At 39.4% G+C, this 20,181-nt stretch overlaps 1 protein-coding gene across 2 annotated transcripts; it reads right to left on the reverse strand.

Annotated features, from left to right (window-relative positions):
* Positions 1 to 3,760: 3,760 nt before the first annotated feature.
* tdrd3 (tudor domain containing 3) lies at positions 3,761 to 17,165 on the reverse strand. 2 transcript variants are annotated; one of them, XM_041990056.1, is made up of 14 exons: positions 16,961 to 17,165; positions 15,119 to 15,203; positions 12,967 to 13,032; positions 12,153 to 12,313; positions 10,901 to 11,042; positions 10,652 to 10,723; positions 8,932 to 9,081; positions 8,313 to 8,465; positions 7,483 to 7,660; positions 6,375 to 6,500; positions 5,361 to 6,262; positions 5,061 to 5,186; positions 4,389 to 4,528; positions 3,761 to 3,982 (listed from the first exon to the last, which is right to left on the reverse strand). In XM_041990056.1, exons 1-13 carry the CDS (start codon positions 16,996 to 16,998, stop codon positions 4,412 to 4,414), a joined length of 2,316 nt encoding a protein of 771 aa, XP_041845990.1. In that variant the 5' UTR covers positions 16,999 to 17,165; the 3' UTR covers positions 3,761 to 3,982; positions 4,389 to 4,411. The 2 variants fall into 2 exon arrangements, 1 of the variants encoding a protein (XP_041845990.1); XR_006011018.1 differs by lacking the exon at positions 3,761 to 3,982 and having other exon boundaries at positions 4,457 to 4,528; positions 4,716 to 5,186.
* Positions 17,166 to 20,181: the final 3,016 nt, after the last annotated feature.

Raw genomic sequence — 20,181 nt, forward strand, 5'->3', positions numbered from 1 at the left:
AACTGCAGTTCAAGTAATAACACAAGAGTTTGAAATTCTGCCAAACTTTATCTTTTTTTTCCTTTCCATGGGTCCAGTTGCATTAAATAAGCATGATGTTTCTTCATTTAAGACTACAGTACACACATAATTTGGAGTTTGAGTCACACTTTGAGATCTAATTTAAGAGAGAAAGGTTTAAAGTGAGAACTCATCTGTCATCCCAAATGTCAGCTGAGGGGAGAATTAGGAAAGTAAAAACAAGAGTGAACTGTGAGGTCAGCTGGTCTCTGACTCCCTCTTAATGTTTGTTCCTTTACCAGAGGCTTGGGAGTTTTACAACTCTTATACGTCCTTAAGACGGCCTCACAGAAATACATGAAATGGGCACAAACTCTCAACAAAATAAATAATGTGTTGGAATTCTACATGTCAATATGAACCAAGGCGTTAGACTGCATTTTTTCTTTTTTAGCAGACCTCTAGAAACTGCTGGCTTTGCTCCATCAGTTCTGGCACATCTCAGTCATCTCATGCTTCCTCTTCCTGATGTTTCAGTCAGCTTGGATTGGCACATTTATCACAACTGACCTCTTCTGCTCCTTGTCAACCGCTGCTGAGTCTGGTTGGTTAGCCAGCGGCTGCTTGTTCTGTGTTAAACTTGAAGTCCCACGGGATCTAAAGCTTTGCTGTACTCAACTTCTTTCCACAGTTTGTGCTCTAGTAAATGTGCATACTGCGTAGAAACCATAAATCATTGCTGAATTTCTTGATTTATAAAGCCTACATGCAAAAACACAAATGTTAAAGTGTGTATAACTAGTTCTGGATTTCTGTGCATAAATTGGTGAATTGGAAAACTAACCTTTTTAATTTGAGACTTCTCTTTGTTTTACTAGAAGTCAAACATGTGATAGCCAAAAGCTTGTATAATAAGAAAACTGAATTAAAAAGGACTCATGTTTTCCTCTTAAATGATTTCAACAACCCCTGTTTGTAAAACGTCTCTCATCCCTTAAACCAAATTCAAATCTGACATACGACCCGACGGTTTGGGGTACGTGGCTGAAAATATGCAAAAGTTGGAAGCAGTGGTGGCATTTTCCAACACTCCAGCTGCAGCGTTTTCACGGACATGAGTGAGAGCTCGACTTTGCAATACATATTACATTTGCCTGGAGATTCAAAGCATGAAGGGACATGTTTTGCATGTTAGTGGTGCAGCTTTCTACCAGATGGTGGTTTGACTTTATATTCTTTGATTCACATGCAAATGGAAACCTTCCACAACAGGAAGAAGTAAATAACACATCACCAGTCAAGCAAGTCTGTCTGGACACAGTCCTCAGCATCTTGTGATGAGGGGAATTAAGTTGTCAAATCTAACTTACTAAAAATGTATACATGCAAATATCTATTGCATATAAAAGGTTTTTCTCTCTTTGCTCAGTGCATTTTTTTTCTTCCCATTTCACCAGGAAATCCAACCTTGTTAAAGAATTTGCTCTTTGGGCAGTCACTTCATGTAACCTCCTTTCTGATCTCCTTTTTCCCCATCTACAAGGAGAGAAAGGATTGGTTTGTTGAGGCCAATGTAGGAATTATGTAAGAAAGAGTGCATTTAACAGGATCACAGGGTTCAGATGTCACTGCCACAAAGGTATCATGGTGCAGAGATGGTAGGTGAGGGGTCAGGTAAGCAGAAAGACAATGGCCAACAGCTGTGAATGGGGATATGAGGAGAGGCAGGCAGGTGGGAAACGAAGGGGGCAGAGCAAAGGGGATGTTAATGTGAGAAAGAAGGTTGTTCTCTCTGGAGGAGTGAAAAGCAGTCCTCCTGTTGCAGAGGGCTATCAAGTTTCAAGGTAGAGGAGCCAAATAAAAGCCAACGCAGAAACTAAAAAGCTTTTTTTAATTAACCATATTACCCACATGGCTCTGGAGATGTCAGTCATTCCAGTCACCATGGAGACATCACATCTGTACTTTAGAACTGTGCATGTGGTAGGGCACACGTACAGGCACGTTTATTGACACTGATGCCCCTGCGATTGTTCGAGAAACTTGCTTGTCAAACCTGAACATATGACGATTTTGCTGCAAGGAGAAGGTGCTAACCACTGAGAAATCATGCCACCATCTAATAATCCAATATAAATGGAAATGCAATCAAACTGAAGCCGACTGTGCTAAAATCTGTCAAGCCCCAGCATTAAAAAGTGAATTACTGCCCCAATACATTTAACACCCACTGTAAAGCCAGTCATGTAAAATTCAATCATAACCAAAGACTGGCTTGTAGGACATTGTATGCTCGGAATCATATTTAACCATAAGGCGTCTGTCACAAAAATAAAACAGCCAGTATTTGAAGCTCTAGATCTGCTCCGATCAAGGCACCAAGACAGCATAAACATAGTTATTCACACATGAAAATCAACATGTGATGCTTTCAGTGACCTCAGCAAAACTTTTTTATTGCTTTATGATCATTACTATTTTGACACTGGCTTAATAATTGTGCCTTCATGAATATCAAGCGCTACAATCATCCATCTTTTGGAAACCAGTTCTTGTTTGGGCCTGTTATAAAGCCAATGAAATGGCATTTGTACCAAGCTTAACCAAGTTGTAGGTATGTGCCATTTTGTGGCCACTTACTGGAGCACTGCAGGACTTCCTCTCGGTTTACACATTTATTAATAACAGCAACAGAAAATAGACTAAAACCAAAGGAGAAAGACGTCCAGAGAAACCCTTTAACCAGAATATCATTGTTTATCTGATTGAAAATCAATCCTTATTATTTTGCAGCCAGCTTGTCAGTTAGTCCCCCTGAACACTTTCAACAGGTTCACTTTCAGTTCCTTCCTTGCAGATAGGTTTCCATATTACCAGCTGTTAATTATTCATGTATGCTCACTTGGCGCCTTGCTTGGAAAATAAAGCAAACTCTTTGGAGCGGCGATACAGAATCACACAGTGACCTCTCTGCTGAACCCTGCTGTATTGTCCGTTTTGTCTCCCACTGTTGCTGAGAGAGAAACTGGAGCCGAGGTGGAGATTATTTCTTCACGTGTAAAACTTGTCTCCAACGCAGCACAAGTCTATAAACAGCCAGCAGTGTGCGCAGTGCTTGAAGAGCAATGTACAGTCCCTTTTGTAATGCGCAAAATGATATCTCTGCAGTGTAACCATCTCTATTACAGGGGGAAGAGATTGTCTTACCCTTTGGATTTGCTTCAAAGAGCACAACAAATGAGCTTGGGCTGCTTGATATGGACTTGTAGAGCTCATGTTTATCTACATGAAGAGAAATGTCAGAGCTAAGTTGAGCGAAAAGTCAGATTACAAATGTGAGTTCTTTTTTTTTTTTTAAACATTGCCATGACGTCAGATAAAATCGGCGTCAATTAACTTGTGAACTAAAATGAGCTAATCATCCTTTTCCTATTTTCATGAGTAACAAGGTTAACAACCTCGTGATATTTTGCCTCCCCCAACCTATCAAGCCGCATTTTACACCCATGTATCCCTTCGTTTCTGTTTTAACTTCTTTAGGATAGAAAATGTTCACCCCTTGCCTTTTTTTTTAATTAGCACAAACATTCTTAGATTATATGATCATATCAACCAAAATCTTATCACTTCATCCAAGTCCAAGTGAGCATTTGTAAAATTTAAAGCCGTTTCTGAGGTACCACAATCACAAGAAGGACCTGGGAGATTTCTTTTAAAAAAAAACAAAGAAAAATAACAGAACACAGTAAACTCAACCTGATATGTTCTAATTAGTTTATTTTTACGTCTCTATTGAACAAATCTTCACAACATATACAATTGATATGTCCTTTACATAATAAACAGGAGCTTATTACACTATAGTTCTGCATCATGTGCAAGCCCTTTTAAAAGTCCTGTATGTCCTGATGACGTGGAAGCTTAAAAATCCTGGAAGCACTCTGGACTGTTGCAGAAAGTGGAGGGAGGAGGGACAAGCACACTGATAGATGGAGACAAAAAGTATGATTAAACCGACCAAAGAATCTCTGGCCATCTTATAAGATCACAAGTCCTGGAGACCTTGTTAAATTGGTTCAGACATGCATTGTACCAGCAGAGGAGGCGGAAGTTTAAACAATATTGTGGAAAAAATCTGCAGAAATATCAAATGAGTGTTTTTTGGTGTTTTTTTTTTCAGTTATGCAAAATATGTAAGCAAAACTAGAAAAAGATAAACTGAAATTTCAAATACTGACAACCTAAACTTTGGCTATTACATCATTTAAAACTCCCTCAAACAGAAAGGGAGATTGAGAAATTAATAAAACATTAAAAGAAAAAAACAACATAATAATGTCTGATGCTTAATTTTGTGTGAAAAGTAAACATTTCCCTTATTTATTTACCTTCCAGTGTAAATGCGGACACATCAATCACGCGCCCTGGGTGGCTGGTAATACTGCTGCGTGGGTCTCGTGCGTCTCGGCTGCCCATCTCCCCCACGGCGAAACTCTAGTGAGCTGTCATAGTAACCATCATCTTCCTCCTGCCATTGTACATTTGATATTAATTGTGATGTGCTCCAGTGAATAATCAGACTAGATGTCATTTATATTTGATTAGCTTTGTGCACTGCAGTGGAATACTGATGAATAAATGGCTTTAACAGAGTACAAACCAGAAAATTGTTTTGTTTTTTTGTATTGTTTTTTTTTTCCATTTATAATCTATACTTGCTTACTCTAATTTAAGCTTGCAAGGAGCTGGAGCCTTTCCATGCTGCTATTAGGCAGAAGGGAGGATACACTCCAGACAGGTTGCCAGTCCATCACAGGACCAAAACAGAGAGACAAACAACCACTTACACTCAGTCCTAGGGTCAATTTAGAAACACAGATTAACCTAACATGCATGTTTGTGGATTGTGGGAGGAAACCACAGTACCTGGAGAGAACCCACACATGCATGGGGGAAACATGCAAACTCCACAAAGAAAAACCCCAGCCAAGGTCCAAACTTGCAGCCCTTCATATAAGCAATGAATTCTTAAAACGATGAGGTGTTTTCTTTTTCCTTACCATCACATCAGCAGCAATAGGTTTAATGTTATTCAGGAGGACCTCTTCACAGTTTCCATAATCACTGAATACGACGACGGCCGTAGAACCGGACGGATGAACAGCGTCTATTCTGGCATGGTAAAACTTGACGCAACCAAGCAGAAACAAAAGAAATTCATTTTAAATACAAACAACTGCCATGCAAATAAAACACTGCTTGTGTTGATTAATTCTTGCAGTCAAATAAGGATGTAAACGAATGACTTTTTTAGTTATTTAACTATGTTATTTATGGAAGAATCTTTGGGAATAACATACCTTGCTGTCTTCCCAATACAGTGCCAGACACTGATCTCCAGGTTTCCAACCATGCTCTGTAACATGACTTTTCTCTGGTCCTCGAGGACCTTGACCCTTGCCCTGCCCTGGCCTTCTTTTAGGACCAGGGTTGTTAGGAGCGTTTTTCTTGGGTACCTGCTCCCTGTTAGGAGGAAAGGATGGGTTTGTTGGTTTAATTGGTCCAGTTCTTTTATATTCCAACTCTCCGTTCTGGAAATGAGAAGGATGCCCTGTCACTGTTCGAGGACCCTGTAAAAATCCTATTTCATGAGGAGTCCCTGAGAGTCCTCCTTTTGAGTTAAAGATTGATGGCCCGCTATCCCTTTGTCTATCAAAGTGGTCCGAGTTTGGCCGGTCACCCTTCCCCTTCCTCCTGCTATTGTTGGCTTCATCATTTCTGTCTGTACGTTTATTGTTTCCGTGTCCATCCACTTCACTTCCTGCAGAATTATTCGGTTTGGATGAGGGGCCGTTATCTTTTACCCCCCTTCTGTAAGACGGTCCAGATGTATTCCCGACACCATCTCCATTCCGGGACCGTTGGTGGTAAGATCCACTTAATTCCATCGGCTGCTGAGTCATCATGGAAGAAGGAACAATAGGTTCATCTCTCATTTCTCTCCTGTCGTTTTGCACTCGGTCAGATGTGCCTCGTGGCCACCTCTCCTGGCCCTTCCACTGCTGGGCGTGAGCTGATGAGGTCGTGCCAGAAACTGGCTCCTGACCAGGTTTAGGAAAATCAGTGTCTCTGTGAAAGCGAGGTGGTTTGTCATTTCTTTGTTGCCTGTGGTCATTATGTGAGAAGAACTTGGTCTGAGACATGTCTTTGGTGTGAAAATTTGCTTTGTTCTCATGTCTCTGTGGCGCCAGGCTCTTTGGCTCTGAGAAAACAAAGCAACAAATGACCAGTGTGATCACTATGGCAAACCAAAAACTGGAAAATTAAGGAAGGAATATTGTCAAGTGCTGCACTGAATGTCTTTTTTCACCCACCGTCAATGGAAAAAACTCCCATCTTTGATTCCAAAAAGTCAAATAGAGTGCTTGGTCCAGAAGGTCTTCCCCCTGCCCCCTCCTCCTCATCTTCATTTCTGGACCTGCCTCTTCCTTTTCCTCTGCCTGCAGAGAATCCGAAAGAAAGATTAAGAACAGCAGGTGTACAAAGTCTTACCCTGGATTTCAACATTTAAAGCATCTATGCATCCTTTTTATGTGTGTGTATGGTTGTATTTTTTTTAATTTTGTTTCATTGGAATTTAGTACATTTCTACAAAATTATAACTTTAAATATCATCAGATGTTCACACAAAACCTATAAGTTTACAAAAGAACTTAAATGTAACATAAACAATATATTTGGTCATTAAAGAAAATTTAAGTAGAAAAAAATCCATCAAAAGTTACCACCATCTTTCATGGATGGGATGAGCCTCTTGGCTGGAAAACAATATTTTCTTTTCCAAAATCATTCTGGCTTGCTCAGATGATCTTTGCTTAGATTTGCAGGTGGAGAGAAAAGGTGCCCAGCCAAGCAAACTAATGCCGGGATGGTGGACTCGTCAACATTAGCCAAAGTGAGAAAGAACTTTAGTAGCTGAAAAATGAGCCCAGATTCCTCTGTTACTGTGCAAGCTTTTACCTTCTCTGAAGGATCTTTACCAGCCAACTAATCCTGGGGAGGGGAGCACCAACTCACACAGACTGAAAGAGCCTATTAACTGAATCACTTGACTAATATCATGATTACATTAATTCCTAATTGTAGATGCTCATGAGCTTCTCTTACATAAAATTATGTAATATTAGATTTTTTTCCTTTGATAAATAAATCCCATGATATTTTGGTCCCATTTGCTCCCATTGACCGCTCTTTGTGCATTCATATGGAACATGTCGCTGTGTGTGTGTGTGTGTGTGTGTGTGCTGTGCTCTTTATAAATGTTACTCCAACTCAAACAGTTTTTACTTCTGATCTGCGTAAGAAGAACTCTGATCCACTATGCATGCTTAAACACATCAATTAAATAAAAACATGCAGTAATTAATTCAGTGCCATTAGTCAAGTTTCAGTGTGTGTATGTGTGTGTATATATATATGAACCTCTGGGTTGGGGCTTGTGAGATTCAGCTCCAACAGAACCAGGTCTGCAACCAGAAGATCCAGTCAAAAGGCTGTTTAGTGCCACTTCAAGGTTGTTATTATTATCCATCAGAGCTTGTCGAGCAGCTTCTCTATTAAAGCCCATCTCCATGATGTCTCTCAAAGAACGTTCATCCACCTAGCCACAGCATGCAATCAGAGAAAGAACATAAAGAAACCATTTATATTACACAGAAAAGTATAAAAGTACAGACAGAGAGAAAAAAATAATAATACGGTTCAAAGTGATAAAGAGAGATGGAGTGGATGGATGGTGGAAAAGGAAACAAATCCACTGTAAAACTCCCCATTTTAGCTTTAGTTCATCTTGGATTACAGCACATTTCATTTAAAAGCCGTATCTAACTTATTCCTCAGCCAAACGCTGTGATACCCTACTCCATCCTATTTATTTGCTCAGCCCAAAGCTGGGCCATTTCAGCCGGAACCTGCAACGGCACAAGACAAAGCGAGATAAATGGACTGCCACTTGATTGGAAAATCTGACCAGACCTCCAAGTTCATTTACATTCTACAATATCATAATCAATGCCTCACTCCGTCTCTGAACCATGAAATAAGACTTCAGTCCTGACCGAGGGAACCAAAAAAAGAGAAACACAAAAAAAACACACACAAAAAAAAAACCCAAACAAAAGAAATAAACAGAACAAGTGCCAAGCTCTAAATTGGTTTGCAACAGTGAATGGAGCCTTCAGTAATGTGAGGTAAAACCATTTTTCAACAGACAGCTTTTTTCTGCAGATTTTGAACCACATCCGTCTCCTCACCAGCTCTCTGTAGTTTCCCTCCTGTCTGCTTTGAGTTCTATCAACCTTGTCTTCTCTTCTCCTCTGCTGGTAGGAGTCTCGGCCTCGGGAGGAGGCAGCAGCGTTGGATAAATTACCGCCTGCGTTTCCTCCGCCGCCAAATGTGCGGGGGCCCTGCAAGTTTAGAAAAAAAAAACAAAAAGAAAATATTAGGATCAATAGAGCTGCAGGGATGGACGAAGAACATAACCAATCAAGAAACAGAAGTTTGCAGCTGACAGTGTAATTATGGTTCGTAATTTAAAGAGTCACTCAAATGTCAAAAAGCAATTCAGGTTACGGTGAATGTCAATAAGCAGCAAGCTTTTAAAACAGCGGCCACATTAAGTAGCTTTTGCAAAAACGGCAATCAATAAAATAAGCAGGAGAATTTGTTAACATGGTAAAAACACTGGTTCTGAAAATCAAATGTTCAGCAGCAGGTGAGGGAAAGGTGCAACATTCGAGGTTAACAACAGAAATGAGTCGCTGCCTTAGACAAACACAGCGTGACAGCTTAAAGGTGTTTAAATGTAAAAAAAATAAATATAGTGTGAGACAAAGCCAACGTGAGTAATTCAAACAAACGTTACATACATACCTCTTTGGTCTTGGCCACCTCAGCAATAGCTGCCGTCCGCTGCTTTTCAAACTCATCATTCTCGTCAGTGCTCTTGACCACATTTTGAATCTGAAGGGTCTTCCTCTGATCTAGTTCTCGACTGTCTACATCATCCTTCCTTGCACACTTCTGCAAAGAGGGGTAAGAAGAGCCGCATAAATCAAACAGCTCCTTAAGCAAAGAATAAGAGAACTCAATATTATATTGGAACCATTAAGAATTCATCTGCACATTTAAGCCTTTAAGACTTTGAATGTGGAAATTAAAGACGTAATACATAACTTTCCGGCCTTAAAACTCTGTGTTTCAGAGTCGTTTGATTGCACAGTGACATCTTTTATGTGCATTTCTCGAGCTGACGCTCCCGAGCAGCGTTCTGAGACCGACAAACTGCACAACACAACTTTGTCCTGATGTTGCAGCCTAGTTTTGCTTTACCCACTGTGTCACATGCTAGCAACATGTTTGTTTGTAGCAACGGTAGCTGATTCAGCAAAGAAACGCAAGCGGACATTATCGGTAAGACTTTCTTTTACTGTCTGAAGAGAGCTCACAGTATAGGTAGGATGCAAGGTGGATGCTGAATGAGCCGCTGATAGGAGGTGCATCACTGAGAAAAGCTGCAAAAGTTAATTAATAAAGTCTAAACAAAACTCTTTCTGGGAAATTTAATGTCTGATTAAAGAATAAACTACTTTTTATGCTGATATGAAACATGATGGTAGAAACTTGATAAGGCTTTTATGTGACAGAAGTTGGAAGGTATAAATAAGTGAGAGGCAGAACAAAGGGCCAAGGAATTATACAGGCACAAATGGGCTTTACAGAGTTATTTTATCTTGGAGCATAATAATATATAAGAAACCAAACCAAAGCTGTTAAGCAACCCAGCATCAGAAGTAGAGTTACAAAGATCTGAATCGGAAAACGTTGACTCATAATTCCCAAATGCTCCTCGTGCAGCTCTATAAAGCTCGAGCAAATCTGGAGTATAAAGTGGTTGAAAATCCAAAAATCCAAGTGTTAGGCTGCAAGAGTTGCATCCCCTTCTAAAGCTGTGATCCCTACCAGAGTATTGACTCACAATCTCTTCAATGTTAAAATGCTGCATTTCATTTTTCAGAAAAAATGTCTGCCCTGTACAAAGCCACAAAATGTAGAAAATATTTAATACTGTCTAAAAGCACAAGCGGTTGAAAGAAATTAGTCTTTTTAAATCTGACAAAAGCTTCTTGGTTCAGTACTGGAAGTTCTTTAGCGGTCACAGTAATTATAGCTGCTTGTACAACTAAGAGACCTGCTTCATCTTATAAAAACTGGAGTCTCTTCTGCAACAGTGTTTTTGGAAACGCAACAAATCAGATTTAAAAATCAGCCATCCACTTCAAAGATTCACGAAGACACAATTGCTTAAAAAGGTCTGAGAGAACATTGCCAAGCTTCGTGGAGTCAGATCTGAGTTCGACTCTCTGCATACATTAATGAGGTTATTGTTATTCATCAGTACTTTGCTTGAATTAAATCACAGCTGAAAGCCTGTTTCTTAAACACTCACATTCCTGACAGTATCATTTCTGCTGGTTATTTTGCGTTTCTTTTTAAAGGTAGTGCTCCTCCTGGTTGTATCAGAGCAAAACACTTTACAGGCTTTGATATTAAAATATGCAGTTAGATTTTGCTTTCCTTTTTTTCCCCTCACCTGACCAAATGGCACAAAGGGAGGAGGTCCACCTTCTGCTCCAATGTTACTCCTGCTGTGTTTGGCCAGACTCTGCAGGTTGAAGGATAAATCAAACTCATTTAAAAAATGTAAGATAAACACAATCCCAGCAACACTAATGACAGGTTGGCGAAGGCTTTCATCACAGATTCAAAATGATCACTAAAACATGATTTCTGTTCTTTCCAGCCAAAGCAGCTGAGCCATCATTCAAATTTTGACCCTCACCCTCTGTAGTTCCCATTTCTCCACCATATGATCAACCTCTCCTCCAAGGACAGAGATTTTCGAGTCATCGAGCAGCAAAACACCATTTTTAACCTGGACGGTACCGAGAAGCTTCACCTTCGTTCCAGGGGGCGTATTAAGACTGAAAAACAAAAGAGACATAAAGATAACAGCGATAAAAAAAAAACAACATATTTTGCAAATACTCCTTTTTAACCTGCTGCTCACATCTCAAAGGTTTAACACATTAGAACCGTGTCAACCAGCCCGTAACAGTTCATACCTTAGCCATATACTTTCTAAATGACATGGAGCAGTTCCAGCAGATGGGTGGCACGGCTAGGAGAGACTATTAATAATCCCAGCTGCTCACCCATCCTCATGGTAAATTAAAAGCGCCTCTATCTCATCAGGCCTGATAAGGCCTCTGCCTCTCTCATTAGGAAAGCACGGGGACTTAGAAGGATTTCCAGCTACTGATGCTGGAAGCCAAAGTAACAATTATGGATTTGACTCTGAACCTCTGGGATAAATGGTGTTCTCACAAAGGCAGAAAACGTGGAAATGAGGTGCGGGCGATCCTTGATTCAATCACAAACACTAACAAACACACTGTTCAACCTCAATGTTGTTACTCAAAGCTTAATTTTCTTCTCTTTATATCGCTGTCTTACATATTGAACAGTCCTATAATCCATCTCATCCTTCTTTGCCGCCCACTTATGGCCTTACTTGCACTGAAGCAGACACTTTGATCAGAAACACTAACCACTGCTGCCGGCTGCAAGTGAGTGTGCGCTGCTCATAAAGGGGGGATTTGTTCTGTTCTCCCCTCTCTTCCCATCAGGAAGTCAAGGCCCACATTCTGGCCCACTCCACCTGTACAGACTGGCTAGTCACCATGGCAGCAGTCGCCAAGGCCACCGTTGCTTGGATGGAGATGTAATTAAGGCTGCGAATTGTTAGATCAGCTGCCATTACGTGGAAATTGCAGATAAAGGGGAAATTCAGGCATGCTGTGAGGTGAGAGTGTTGACAAGGAGGTAAAAGAGGAGGGTGTGTGCAGAATCTAACACTGAAGTAGCTGAATGCAGCCTGTTTTGAATCTATGTAGCGAGCCATTTTTTATTTTTATGCTGTTTTTTTTTTTTTTTTTTAATTTTTAAAACAACAGTTTTCACCATTAACCAGTGACTTTAACTCCCCTGGAAATAAAAGTCCATAACTTCATTGGCACAAAAACATTACACACCTGATCTCAGACAGATGTTTAAACTCTAATCCAACGCAGGTGGTGTGCCCATCTGTCATCTGTAGGCGCAGCATTCGCGGTGCTCCCTGGGACTCCTCATTGTCTTTAGGAGCTGAGATATTTCTCACTTTCTGCAACTGGAGGACACATGGACCCTCCAACTGACCATGTGCAACAGACAACCAAAAGAAAAAGAAAAAAAGAGGTTGAGGGGTAAATCAGCAGCATGACAGAGAAGCACAAGCAACAGCTTTGTGCTTAGTATAGATTTTGTACCAGGCATAATAGAAATCATTCTTTTCTTTACCATGTTAATAACAGCGCATATTTGTTTATCCCATCAAACTGCTCATCCTTGGATTTACTGCAGCCACTTAGTTTAAAATCCTTTACATGAGGCATTCTCTCATATAACACTGTGCAATTCAGTGAATATAAATGTGTAAATGCTCTCTAGATATTATACTGTAATATGTACATGGTGCAGTGTTAATATAGAAGCTAAAAGTCACATTCACTCTTTTAGAGACTACTCGAGTTGAATAAGAATGTCTAATATTCTGAATTTGGAGGGAACAAAAGCTATGTACACAGAAATTTGCATGTTTTAATATTTGGAACATTTTTCTCTACAGTTGCTCAACTTGTAGTTTTACCCTCATTTCACAGTGTAACAGCACCATCTAGTGGCTCTCCTGAGAAAAATACCTTTCAGATTAAGGAAAGGTGCTGCACTGATGGTGCAGTAAGAAAACTGTTGCTTAACTTAAACCAAATTATTGAGAAAATATGAGAAGTTTTTTGCTGCACTCACCTTCTCAGTTCTTCCACTGTTGATATCAGATGGTAGAAATTTTCTGCCAATAGGCCTAAGATCACTCTGCAAAGGACATACAACTTTATCAAAACAGAAAGGGCAAAATAATCTGCCAGCATTTAACACATAGAACAGGAGAAAAAAACCCTGAGACTATTCATCACTGGAATCACTCGATTACGATTCGGGGTGCTTCGATTCACTTATTAAAAGATTATCAGGTTTTTCAATGCATCCATTTTACCCTGTCAGGGTTTTTTTCCTCACTGCGTGACTACTTCATCCTTTTAAATCCATTCTATATCCGTTCATTCAAGTAACCAAACAAAATTATCTCAACTCCCTTTTATTTAAGTCAAACCATAAACAAACCCAACACGAATCCAACATATTTTTCATATTATGTGCATATTTTTTTCCATGGAATCTACAGGAAAACTGTGTTAACAGTAATTAGGTGCAACAGCTGTTCTGTAGGTTTGGCATACATTGTCAAAATAGCTACCCTTGGTTAATGTGCAAGCGTAACAAAGAAAACTGCAAATGACCCATCAATTCAGCACCACTGACTGTTCAGAAATTGCATCGGCATATGTCGACCGCGAAGCCACAAGTTAGTTTAGTGTATTATATTGCATATTAACTGCACATAGCTAAAGTGTGTCTTTTGCATGACTAAACTTGAGGCAAAATGCAGTTAAAAACTCAGATAAGGTGTATGAAACTGTACTTATAATACATTCTTTTCTTTTAATGTTTTTGCAAGTGAGGCTATAATGTCATAGCATCGACTTATTAGCATCCAGTGCCTTTACCCAAACTGTGCAAGACTGAACGCGTAACAGCATACGTAACAGCTATGCCGTTTTGATAATGTAGTCTAAACCGACAGCCAACATCATGGTATGCTATTCTGACAGCATACATCAAACCGTCAACACCGGCAGCAGCTTCTCCTTTTCTAACCTGGGCTGGGATGTTTGCAGTATTACTATTATATTTTATTGTCCGTTCTCATGTCCATGAAAACCAAAATGTTTCCAAACGCTAGTCTTCAAACCTGATGAGTAAATCTCAGGCTCTGTAACAGTGGCTGCAAGGCTTGCTTCCACCTTCTTGGTATGTCTGTTGTTTACTGTTTACCATCCAGACACCTTAACTGGCAGGTGGAAGTCAAATTAATTAATGAACAAAAAGGGCAAACGTAATTGTTGATTCCAACAGTATAGTATTTATTTTGCCAGAAAAGTATCTGATTGAGCTTAAAGATCTCTTTTTCAGCACCGACCAAGACAGCAGCAACAACACAGTCATAATCTCATTACAATCATGTCTAAGTATCATTTCTCTAAAAATCAGTTAAAGCCAAAGTGGCATTAAAACAAGGCGGTAAATGTTTTATTAGCGAAAAAGCAATGGTAATATAATAACTTTATAACTTATTTTTACATTCCACACATTTTATGGCCATAAAGGCCCTGGCCCAAAACTGAATCCATGGATGGAGCAGGTGGAAGGATGTGTGAGATCCTCCTGGCCAAGATCTAAGGTCAAGTCTTTTGTAGTAAATGCATCAGGCTGTGTTCTGAGCTTATCTGATACTATATACGTCTTACTGAATTCTGGAAACAGAGAAAGAAAATAAATGACTTGAAATCTATTTAATTAATGATAGTTTTTTATGCATTTCTGTATTGTTTAGTCACTTTTCTGGATAACCCTATGGTGTTTCAGAATGTATACAACTGTTAGGTTGTGTTTGTATTATGTCATCTTCCATGGAAACTGATAGATCCCTGACCTTACGTTCTTTTAATGTCTAGAAGATTGGCAATGGAATTATGACCGAAGAGGAAACATGTGACGGAAATGTAACATTCTGTAAGGCTAAGGTTACTAATGATGGACAGATATTACTCAGTTTGCCAATAATGGGTGAGATACTTGCATTAAGAATAGACTCATACATAGAGCACACATACTAAAACTTAGTTTAAACTGTGCTCATAGTTCAATTTTACACCATCAACAATTTACAGAGCAAAACCAGTGTTAAAGAGTGTATCTGCACACTGCCACACAGATACAAAGTAGATTTCTTGTCATACTACAAACATGTAAAGATAAAACTTGCCAAGTTAAAACTTACATCAAGTGCAATACGAATGATGTCACTGTGGGTTATTTTCTCAGCAGATCCTTTTAGTTCTGCAATGCCTTCATCGCTGAGGTACCTGTAACATGAAAAAAGATGGAGAGGAAGGATAAAGCTAAAATAGGAATCATGTAGTTTCTTTTTTTAACTCCCTGATGAATGCCAGTGGGCTGAGGCGTGTTTGTGTTTTTAAAGGTCACTATGACAACGCCATAGAAGTAAATGCATTTTGGTTATTTTTAAAGGAGAGTGTCTTGGAAGTTTTTTCGTTTTGTACTCTCTAATCATTTTAACATTTACTGAAATTAAATGTTCAGTGGGAGTAATCAAAATTTGATAGAGCCACTGACAATCAGTGACATCTGAAATACTACAGTGATTACACACTACTTTTTGTCAGGCAAGGGAAGTTTATTTGTGTTGCACAATTCAATGACAGGGTGATTCAAAGTGCTTTACTGAATACAAGAAACAAAATTTAACATTAAAACAAAAAAAGGAAAAAGAAAGAACACTGGACAAAAACAGTATTAAAATATGACCAAGTTTTAAAATTCAAGCTTAAAAGAAAGATGCAGATTCGGCCTTCTAAATGAAAACTAGAGGTGGGTCTTTAATCTGGATTTAAACAAACTGAGCGTTTCAGCTGATCTGGGGCTTTCTGGGAGTTTCTTCCAGACATGTGGAGCATAAAAGCTGAATGCAGCTTCTCCATGTCTGATTCTGACTCTGGGAACTAAGAAGATCCAGATGACCTGAGGGTTCTGGCAGGTTCATCCTGACTCAAGAGGTTACTGATGTATGTTGGTCCTAAACCATTCAGAGCTTTATAGACCAGCAACAGAACTTTAAAGTCTATCCTCTGACGTACAGACAGCCAGTGTAAAGACCTCATAGCTGGACCGATGTGGTCCGCTTTCTTGGTCTTAGTGAGGATTCAAGCTGCAGAGTTCTGAATAAGCTGCAAATCTCTACTTGAACTACAAGATGTGCTAACACGGTACAGTGACAGATGCCAAAACAAAGAGAAACAACTGGCTAAATCTAGATCTTAAATAGCTAAACAATGTTGTTCCAAAAACTTCAGAAGACAGACAGACAGATAGACAGATAGATAGATAGATAGATAGATAGATAGATAGATAGATAGATAGATAGCATTTCCATTAATTTGGGCAGTGTTTCAGTCTACCATTTCAAGGGGCAGAAAATGCATTGCAACATAATATGGAAATATGTCTGTACTGTAAATGCACTTCGTTACTTTTCCCTTTCATAGAGTACAGGCAAAGAGGACAACCTGGGGAGCACCATGTGCTGTCATGTCAGGATATATCATAATACCAGCTAGGTTTGGTTATGTTAACATCTTTGGATGAACTAACTAACTAAGAGCAGATGGACTGGTCATGCTGCTATCCCGATAAATGTGTTCTATTACAATTACTGTAGCCAACGGTTCAACGTTTTACTGTTATAAATGTATGATTTGCAAAGACTCTTGATTTTTCAGAAAGCTTGTTTTAATTATTGATCTCGGGTTTGACGGACTAACCCTGCGCGTTATTACTACGTAAAGCTAATCTCGTATTTGATATGTCCACGCTGTGTATTAGCTAGTTAGCACATCTCGCTGTTTACTTTGTTAGACGGCCTGTGTTTCACTTTTAGTAACCTAATTACAATTCCTGACAGAACCTAAACTGTCCGCATGTAATCTCGTTGCTGTGCTCTTGCAAAACTTTATAGTACAGAAGTACTGATTAATACTTATAGCGAACAATTTGGAACCTCAGTTGGACAGTTAGCTGTAACATAAGCTATCGTGCTACCTACCAGCCCTCTTTGGTCAGAGAATCTGCCAAATCGGTCATTTCCGTCCCGATTCCAGATGTGTAACTAACGTCAACAACAGTTTTAGACGAGGGATACTTAAATCACGACTATCTAACTCTGTAATACATTATATAGCCCTCCTAACAAAGCTTGCTAATGTGAATGTTGAACGACCTAGCAGCCGTTAATACGTCACTGACCAAGACGCGTTGTGCTAGTACGGGGTTCCAAGAGGGTCAAAATCCTTACTTTTTGTCAGCTTTGGTTATACGCCTGTTATACTAAAATCTATTGGCCGAGAGTTAGAATTAGAATAAGTCATGGGGTTCCTCAGGGTTCTGTACTTTGGCCGATACTTTGGCTGATATTATTAGACAACATGGCATACGTTTTCATTGCTATTTGGATGATACTCAGATATACTTATACATAAGCTTAATGAAACCAACCAGTTTCTCAGATTAGAATGATGTCTTAATGACATAAAGGATTACTCTGAATTTTCTCCTTTTTCCATTCAGTCATTACTGGGGTTATTGTCTTTGGGCCTGTAAAACTCAAGACAAAACTGGCTAGCTATGAAACTAATCTGGATGGCATTAACTTGGCTTTGAGTACTACTATGAGGAATCTTGAAGTTGATTTTGGCTAGTAAAAGTCAGTCCAATGTTGACTCCTGCTCTGTCAACACTGAACATTCCCTCATTTCCTCCAATAATTACCTCTTGAGTTTCTTTGTTAAATCAGCCATGGTGTGGTTCATAACAACTTTCAAGCAAAACACAGCTATCACTTCTTTCCCCAGGCTGGAAAAAAAATGTTGTGAAGTGTGGTTTTTCATCCTGTGGACAATGCAGGGCATCAACGGCTCCAGAAATGTGCATAATGAATGTCAGTGTGCCATCCAAAAAAGTCAGATGCAGAGTTTTAAAGTCAGAAGCTTTTGCGTCAGGAAACTGTTGGTCCCAGGATTCCTGACTGGGGCATTGGGGTGGGTCCTGATCCACTTTGGGTGAAAGCCAAGGGTGGCCTGGTCCTCCTTGGTATCGGGCCTCCGCCTTGAGGGGGCTGGTTGACTCTTAGGCTCCTGGAACCTCGGGCTCTGCACTCTTTTCGCCTTTGGGGGGAGCGGTGCTTGGCAGGGCTGGCGGCTGCTGTCCCCTGGCCTCCTGGAGCTTGTGCCTCGTTGCCGTGGGGCGCTGTGGTTTGGTCTTCCTCTGCCACCTTCTAGGCGGATGCATGTTTGTCTCTGTAGACTACCTGTGAGTTGTACTCTGTGGAGGCTGCTGGTCTCCTGGGTCCCTCTGGTTTGCCTTTGATTTTTGCACAAGTCGCATTTGCACGATAAATATCACTATTCATGCCTAATATTTTGCCCACACATTTACTAACTTGCTGACTGATACAGTCACTGTGTCCTTTGGGTTTAATCACCAGTAACTACAATTACGTTCATGTTATTTCTTTGTGTTGCCAATGTTTTTGTTGTTGTGTTGTGATTCATGATTTTCTTTTTCTAGATTGTCTGTCTTTTTATTGGTACTCCCAATGATTGTTAGCTTTGTTTTTCTTAATGATGTTGCAGGTGGTTTTCTGTTTCCTTACAGGTGTAGCAGCTAGTTGTTTTGGTTTGTCCTATTTATATTGAACATCTGATGCTGTTTCATTCAGTCTAGTGTATCTTTGTCTCATTTATCTTTTCTTCACGCTCAAAAAAAAAAAAAAAAAAACTGTAGTCATGTCACGTTACTTCAGGGCTCTGACATCAGAGGGCATTAGATACCACAGGGTTTTACAAAGCAGCAGTACAAGATGCACGAAGAATGACAATAAGTTGCATAACTATATTCCTTAGTTTTTTGTTTGTGCCCAGAGGCAGCTTGTTTCATAATTATTCCGCAGTTGTATTATTGTCATAATTTAATTATGAAGCTGAACTACTGGTGTAGAAATCTTTTTTAGGCAGAAGAAAGGGCTGCAGCTGTTAAGGATGATTAGTTTAAAACATTTCTACTGTGTCTGTAAGGAGTTTAATTGTGTTTAAAATGATATTATGTTTTAGCCTGCACAGCATGCATCAAACTTCTTCCACAATCCTCATGTCACATTGTTCATTAATCAATTTTTTTATGCAGAGAAGTCAAGGTGGAAAGAATTCAGTTCAACCACTGTTTAAGAAGTAGTACAAATTAAGTTTACTGGGGCAGCTCAAGCAAGCTTTCAGGCCTTGTTGCAGTTAGTGGAGCCCTTAAGAGCTGCTCACAAGGTAGGTCTTGAAGGAGATAACACCACTCACAGAGGACCCCTCAGCTATAAGGTTATTTTGTCTTTGTTTTCTTATTTGCAGTGTGTTGTTTCTTAGTCTGTTTTGTAAGTTGTACAATCAAGTAAATTTACTGAAAAATTCTATTTTTGTTGCTTCTGTGGTTCTTTTTTAGCTAGAGTTGGATGTTGGGCAAGAATCAAAACATGAAAACCAACTTTTGTTCTTATTGATTTAATAAAAGACCTAGAATCAACCAAACAGATTTGACAAGGAGAATCAAAGTCAATGTCATGTTCTTAAAGGCAGTTTATAGATTTTAGTTTTTACTAGAGATATCAATAAACTCTGATATCAAAGCATCCTGTGAACACTGTAAATCAAATATTTTATTTGTGTTAGACAGATTTGGTGATGAAACAACTAAATATGTTTGATGTTGACAGTTCCTTTGGTATCAACTTAATCTATTCCTTATAATTTCATTCCACAATTGTAATGTATCTCCACTGTTAGCATTTGTGACAAGTGTAAAAAGCTGTACAGTTTATACAGTTTTATGACTAATTTAAACAAAATACAGGTTTATATGTAGGCAATGCCATTTTTAACTGAAGCCACATGATGGCAGCATAGGCACACAAAAATGCCAAAACACTGCCTCCTACATGAAGGTTTGACAGGCTGTTTTCAAAGCTGCTCTCATTCTAACCCCCCTAGCAATAGTAATGGACCACCCCAGTGATAAAGCTTCCTTCAGTCAGAGCTTTTATGGTTATTTCTGAAAGTGTCTAAAAGCCTATAGCTAAAGATTACAATTTCATGCATAACAGACAATATTCAACATTGTTTCATCACATTCACTGAAATCAGCAAGGCATTGTGATGTAAGATCTAAGTGATATATTTCTGGCATAGCTGCTAATATAAAATGACATGTTTAGCTGGGATGGAAGAT

The sequence above is a fragment of the Melanotaenia boesemani genome, chromosome 1, assembly GCF_017639745.1.
Source record: "Melanotaenia boesemani isolate fMelBoe1 chromosome 1, fMelBoe1.pri, whole genome shotgun sequence".
NCBI lineage: Eukaryota > Metazoa > Chordata > Actinopteri > Atheriniformes > Melanotaeniidae > Melanotaenia > Melanotaenia boesemani.

Bases quoted from the DNA above. Each gene is read 5' to 3' on its own strand.
- tdrd3 (XM_041990056.1), bottom strand. From the start codon at position 16,998: ATGACCGATTTGGCAGATTCTCTGACCAAAGAGGGCTG. The intron at 6,263-6,374 runs GTGGGTGAAAAA...TTGTTTTCTCAG, and splicing joins GGGAGTTTTTTCCATTGACG to AGCCAAAGAGCCTGGCGCCA. The intron at 5,187-5,360 runs GTATGTTATTCC...GGTTGCGTCAAG, and splicing joins TGTATTGGGAAGACAGCAAG to TTTTACCATGCCAGAATAGA.